We start from the raw sequence: 7,174 nt of genomic DNA, 5'->3' as shown, positions 1-7,174 counted from the left end.
AAAAAAAAAAAAAAAAAAACTAAAAGCATTATTGTGTTTGTACAAGCTATTGTCGTAATTCATTTTTATATTTATATATATTTATTAATTTAAAACTATTTCCACTTTTTACTACTCGGCCACACACAGCCAGACATTCATTAGTAAACAACAGTTTCCTCTAATAGAGCTTTTATCACTTGTAACGTAAGAGTGTTATTGTTTCACCAGATCTGAGTGCAAATATTTAGAAAAGATAAAACATGAAAAAATAAATATGTAAATAAATAAAACACAAACCTATTCAGTGTTGCACTTTGTCCCAGACATCTAAAACATACCTTACATTCCTAAAGTTAAATATAAATACAAGGATTTGTAAAAGAACAAACGAAACAAAAACGAGTAAACGAGCAAACGAACTAAGAAATATTTTGTGCAAAAACTAAACGTTTTCTGTTCAAAGTGAGAATTTCAGAGATGAAAAGGTCAAACACGTCATTTCCAGGAGCAAGCATCATTGTCTTGCGTGGAATGTTTAGCTGTTTGGCTGCTATGGAAACAAGCGTGTCAACAGCAGCGTGTGCGTGTGGAAGGGAGGGGGTGTGTCTCTGGGGCCGCGGCGAACTGCCGGGCTGCCAGGGTACTGTGCCATTTTACACTCCGCAAATACATTAGCAGCCAAGGAGAAAACGTACAGTAAAAACAAAATCCAACAACTGGACTTACACTGATAGCAGAAGCACAGTGCTGGCATTTTAAGACGCTAAAATGGGCACAAAATGAACACACACACATACACACTTAAAAATGGAGCTTTGAGCACTTTTGCAGAGCACGACCAATAACCTGGGAATGGAGTGCGATGACTCAAACAGCTCATGCATACGGCTTTCCTACCAAAAAAACGTTATCTGGATTCGTCTCCAGAAATGACAGTAGTCGATCGTTAGAATCGAGGGACCTCGTGCGTGCTTTCCAATGTCTTTTGTGGGGCGGGGCGGTAAAGATATTCTGCAGCGCGAGATATTTGTTACCGGTTTACGATTCACAGCGGAGGTGCCGATGAAAGCTTTAGTGTTCTACGGCCGCTCCGGTGTTAGAGGATCTGGAATATACTGGCCGGAATGTTGTAGCGGTCTGGAAGGACCCTCATTTTCAGGGTCCCGTCGGCTCCGCAGGTGAAGATCCGGTTGCCTGGGCAGGTTTCGATTTGCATCACGCCGGCGCCGATGTTTCGGAATATGGATTGTTTAGCATGCTCGGTGCTGAAGGAGTGCATGAGACCGTGACCCGCCAACTTCCAGACCTGAACCAGAACAGGAATACAATTATTAGAAATGATGCGCAGAAATGTATTTAACAAGCAACATTCAAATAAAAAAATTAAATGTACAGAAAAATTTTAATTACAATTGCTGTATTGTTTTTATATGAATTTTCGAATGATATATGTACTCGGAATAAACACTGACACAGTAAAAACCTGCCATCAGAGAAGCGCTAATTAAATATCACCACTGTTATGGCTTAAGCCAATGATTCATTTTTTGGCCGAATACTTTTGATTGTCGAAATTTAAGTGCATCATTAAATATTAGTTATAGATAGATACATTAGCCAGGTTGATTGACTGACTAATCTTTACCTATTTGAGATTACCGTATAAGCTGTTACTGCCTTGTGTCAGCTGCAAAAACTAGCAGACTTGCATTATTTTTGTGAATACAGTAAAATATTGTGTACATTTAAAAAAAATTATATTTTTAAATATTTTGAAACCTTTCTCAATTGCTATCACTAAAGTGTATTATGGGGCCTTTCGCACCGCGGGAACCTTTTCATAGTACCAGAACGTTTCTGTTGTTGAACGCCGCGCACAAATGACGTCGCTGTCGACCGGCTTACGTCACTTCCTAGTACACACTGTCGGTGTGAATGCAACCTTTTAAATGGTACTGGGAAATAGTTCGCGCAAAATCGTCCCAGTACTTTAGTACTGTACATTTAGTTCTGGAACTAAAGCGGTGCGAAAGGCCCTTATGTACACTACCATTACATCTACCATGGACCACCATGCTCTCTAAATACTGTTATAGCCCACTGAAATTTTTTTAAATAAAATTGTGTTTTATGCTGGAGAAAGAGGCAGTTCAAAACATTATCAAAATTGTTCATCATATACGTAAAAAGAATACGTACATAAGTAAAAAGAAACACCCTTAAAATGTAACACTGATATTTTTTGTACAGGCATGAATACTACTTAAATTAAAAACAACATGCTAAATTCTTTACATTCATTTTGGAAATGCATAATCATCAGAGATTGTTGGCAGCCTAAAGGCTTGTTTACACCAAGATAAATGTTCAGTGCAAAAATTCTATGTTGTTTAATTTGAATAAACAACTGGTTAATATATCTGTTCAGACTGACAAGAACATTCATATGCCGTTAATGTAACATTCTTTTTAAACTTAGAGGTGTTGTAATTTCTATTCTATTCAGGTTGTCTACCATTTTTTTTTACACATCTGCCCAGTCTTTTTATCAAGTGACATATGAAAGTCTAACTGGACACAGCCTTGGACATCAACAGCAAAAATGTAAAAGCTAATATTTATAAAAAAAAAAATTATCCTAAAAATGTAAGATTGCATTATTATTTAATTTGCACATTTAACAAATAATTAGGGACAAATTTGGAGAATCTTTTGATAATGAGCCATTGACAAAACATCACAAAATGTTGAAGATAAAAGGTAGACAATTGCTTGATTTTGTAGTTTTCATACATGCTAGTGAAGATGGCAGCTGCTAAGGAGGAGATCTCAAAAAAATTTAATTCTGTCGTTTGGCAATAATTTAAATTCAGTCTAATTATTTATATTTTGGAGTTATCAATACTAAATCAATATTAAAAAATAAATAAAAAGCCTAAATATCCACATAACAGCAACAGGACATGTTTAAGATGAATTGTGTCACGTTAGTGGAATATACCTTCATGTTCCCTTCGGCTGAGCCGGTGACAAAGAAGTCTTCAGTGGAATCCATGGCCAGCGCTTTGATGGCCGAATCATGTGCCTGGAATGTGTGGAGCAGCTGTCTCTGACGGATGTCAAAAATACAGACGAAGCCCTTCCGGCCGCCCGTGATGATTAGCTGCTGTTTAGGAGCATATTGAAGAACCGTTGCACCATTCTCGTGGCATTGGAACGCTGGATATAGAGAAATACCAGAATGCAACCTTTTTACGACATCTTTTAAACAATATTGAAAATAAAATCACTTATTCAACATATTTTTAAAAACATCTTCCCTCAAGAGCCTGTGGACATACCGTGTATCATTGAGTTACTTGGAGAGACCAGAGTGTCCCATAAACAAACATTCCTGTGGAAGAAAGTGAAATATTTCCTTAAAAATGTTGTATATAGTCTGTTTCTATGTGACAGTAAGATACATCATTTAACTGACCTGCCATCATTGGACTGTCCTGCTGTGGCGATCAGACTGGAGGATGTAATGAAGGCGAAATCACCGCAGCTTTTACTGTGACACTGCCAGCTCTGAGACAGACACACAGAGATGCTATTATATGGTGACATATATTTAATAGTGAAGTTATTTTCAATAAAAGTTCTAGTAATATTTGTTTGCAGATGCCACATGCTTTAATTCAATCACACTATGAGGGCAGTTTGTGACTGTCAGTAATGTAAAGCTTGTGCAGTACCAAGATCAAGCTCTTACCAAATACGGTTTGGGGTTTGAGGAGGTCTGATTGACTTGCCAGAGGCTCAAAAAGCCCTCGCCATCTGCAACACCACACTGCAGACAGACGGAAAGAATGAAGATATTTAACCGCACAGCCAATATTTTTAGCTGTATATTGCATAATGATTCAGAAGACACAACAGGATGACCTTCCCTGAACAGATGTGCTGCTGTACTGGACTTATTACATAACACCACAGACAACAATTAACACAGCACTGATGTACTCACAAGTCAACAGCACATGAACCTGGAAATTATTATACACCACATAAGTAACAGCTACTAAAGGTCAAAAGCCCTTTCAATGGATAATTATCAATTTCTATTTCAATATCTTTTGTGCTTTGAAATGCAAGTTATTCCTGTGATGACAAAGCTGGATTTGCAGCAGTCATTTCTTCAGTCTTTTTATATATTTTTTGTAATTAATATGAATGGAAAAAGTGCTTAATATTTTTTTATAAATGTGGAAAGTGTGATTTTTTTCAGGATTCTTTGATTAATAAAAAGTTCAAACAAACAGTATTTATTTGAAATAGAAATATTTTTAACAATATAAGGGCCATTCTACAGAACTGGTCCAACGTCAGAGTCGGAAACGTCTTGAAAAGAAAATGTGTCTTTTGTATGTATGCAAACTGTATAATATCCAAGGTACACATTTCTAGTAATTGTGTAGTTAATTCTCATATTGTATTTTCAGAAAGTTCTGGAATCTTGGAAAACAGTAAGAATCATTTAATTAGTAGGGTTATATTGACCTATTAAGATTTTTCCTTACATCTATATTGTAAATATATATTTTTTGCTATTTTATTAAAATTCAGAGGTAAATCAATAACAATTACATTTAACAATATTTCAAGTGGAATTTATGAGATTTGTTGTATTTTGAATCCAAGTTTTATCATACTGATTTCAAAGTTAAGGATTCAGTAGTTTGAATATACATTGAACCAAAATCATAACAGATCAATCAGAACATCTTAGTTGATAATTCAGTATACGTTATTTTTGACAAAACGTTCCATGTTTCGGTAGTGACTACAAAAAAAATAAATAAATAAAATAAAAAAATTATTTCAATATCATTTTCATATGTTGAAATTTAGGGGTTAGGGTTCGGGACAGCCACCTCCCAACTTAAAGTACCCAATAAATTATGATTTTATATATATATATATATATATATATATATAAAGCTTACTAATATTTTAAATATTATTGTGGGTTTCAATAGATAATAGAAGGATTTTAGTGAACATTTAAGATTTGAATACTTAAATGCTTTTTAAATATGGCTTTTGGTTGTGGGACAGCAGTTTGCACCAATTCTGTAGAATGGCCCATAAATGTCCCATCTGCTCACTGACCCAATATTTTGAACAGTAGTGTATTGTCTAGCAATAAAAGTGAATTAATTTAAAAAAGTAAAAAAAGAAGTCACTTGGTTATGAGGTTTACTAATTTTGGTAACAAATGCTTCAATACCTTGTTGCCCTGTGAGTTGAAATAGAGGCGTGTGACTCGAGCGTTTCCTGCCTGTCTGAAACAGATGAGCTGCTGTGGACGGTTCCACTCAAACATCCTCACACTGCCGTCCTGAGCACCCGTCATGTCTGAAAACATGACAAAGTCGTCAAACAGGAGTTTCGTCAAAACCTTACAGTGTTTGTGTGTGAAATAAAGAGGCACTCACAGTACTGATAGATGGGATGAGACGTCATTCTCTTCACGTTATTCAGGTTCCTCTTCATGATCTGACACAAATTACACACACAGTTCAACACATTAGAGATGCTCTCTCAAACACATACACAACACTAAATTGTACTGTAAAATATAAAGAATCTTACAATATTCTATAGTATGATTTAGTGAAAGATTGGTACCATAAAATACTCAAATCATTGACAGTATCATTACCATGTGATACCAGATCAGATCTTCTGTTAGCTAACTACACATTCAAAACGATAATTTGTCTGAAGTTGAACTACTTGAATTAATTAGCAGCATGTAGAGCTTAGAAAACTAGTTTGAAAGTAGCTTCCCCAACTCCATCGTGTCATCTTTATCAGCTGTGAATGAGAACAAGAGTGGAGGTTGATGTGATGACGCAGGTCTGTACCTTGGGCCGCTCGGACTGTCTGCGGTTTACTCCGCTACCTCCAAACGCTCTTATCAGCTCAATACAGACTCATCAAGAGCTCTGTTGAGACCACGACTCACTGTTTGTGTTCTGCTGATAGCAGCCAAAAGAAAACACTCAGAAGCCGCTCTTCATCGGCGGGTGCAGATTCTGTGGGAACGTGACCAGCATGAATCTGCATGTATGTGTGCATATGCAGTGGGGTCCAAAATCTGAGATGCTTCTATGTTTTCCCTTATTTAATACAACCCTGTACATTACAACTATTTGAGTAAAGATGTAAAGTTTTAGAAAACTGAATAAAAAAAAACACATGGATCTGAATTTATTTAACTGTTTTTGCCACGGGCACAAGCTTCAGTCTGGATCCAGAACACCCGAGAAGAGATGATGCCAACCCCTCAGATGATGCCAACCATGAAACAACATACAGAACTACCAAATTTTGCTATACGTTTGATTGCATTATATAATAATTGCTGTTAATAGTGTTCATCGTCTGTTTGATTACGTCTTTAATTGATTTTTCCATACATTTCTGCCATATGTACATTAACTGACAGTCGCCACTGATAAGCTACTACTAAATATTGTAGATATTTGCTTTGCAACGATTTGTATCGTAAAAAGCGCTATACAAATAAACTTGAATTTAATTTAATTAAACTGTTTGTTTTTTCTTCTTCTTTTTGAGAATTATCTAATTTCATGATTTGAGAATGCATCACCCCCTCCCCCCAAAAACTAAAGTTTTAGTTTTCCTAAAACTTAAATGCATTTTTTATTTACAGGTTTTTGAAAAAATCTCTAATTTTTAATGTGGTCTGAGACTTTTGGGTCATGACATAACACTGTTTCAATAAGCATTTTCTATATTTTGTCATTTTGTTCATTTCTTTGCTTGTGATTTAAGACCATACCAGCTTACAAGGCTATTTCATAATAAAAACCCATTAAAATGAAATATTATACTACATAATTTTATATAATTAAAAAAGTTGTCCATTAAACAAAATATTTAGGATTTTTGTATTTAAGATTTTAAGATTCTGTCTTTGATAAAAAATTTAAAAAAAAGTATCTGGACTTTCCTGTCTGGAATCCTTTCATAGGTGTCAACTGAATAAAACAATCTGTATAAAGAATTAATATTTATTTATATGCCGCAGTTTATCATTCTCAAATCACTGAAGTGTTTTTTTTTTGGCATCACATTCAAAGTGGCATCACTTTCTAAAAAAAGGTCAACAAATTAGCCA

General features: G+C 35.2%; 1 protein-coding gene across 2 annotated transcripts in view; it reads right to left on the bottom strand.

Annotated features, from left to right (window-relative positions):
* Positions 1 to 9: 9 nt before the first annotated feature.
* Positions 10 to 7,174, bottom strand: part of LOC107700583 (dmX-like protein 2) — a 58,255-nt gene continuing 51,090 nt past the window's right edge. For both annotated transcript variants that reach the window (XM_016502299.1, XM_016502300.1), the window contains 7 exons: positions 5,463 to 5,523; positions 5,255 to 5,382; positions 3,737 to 3,814; positions 3,461 to 3,552; positions 3,324 to 3,376; positions 2,984 to 3,201; positions 10 to 1,288 (listed from right to left, as the gene is read on the bottom strand). In XM_016502299.1, the coding sequence (XP_016357785.1) occupies positions 1,079 to 1,288; positions 2,984 to 3,201; positions 3,324 to 3,376; positions 3,461 to 3,552; positions 3,737 to 3,814; positions 5,255 to 5,382; positions 5,463 to 5,523 (840 nt within the window). In that variant the 3' untranslated portion in view covers positions 10 to 1,078. The remainder of the gene's footprint in view (positions 1,289 to 2,983; positions 3,202 to 3,323; positions 3,377 to 3,460; positions 3,553 to 3,736; positions 3,815 to 5,254; positions 5,383 to 5,462; positions 5,524 to 7,174) is intronic.

This window comes from Sinocyclocheilus anshuiensis, unplaced genomic scaffold (genome assembly GCF_001515605.1).
Source record: "Sinocyclocheilus anshuiensis isolate Anshui unplaced genomic scaffold, SAMN03320099.WGS_v1.1 scaffold1372, whole genome shotgun sequence".
NCBI lineage: Eukaryota > Metazoa > Chordata > Actinopteri > Cypriniformes > Cyprinidae > Sinocyclocheilus > Sinocyclocheilus anshuiensis.
This window is presented reverse-complemented; position numbering and strand designations above follow the sequence as displayed.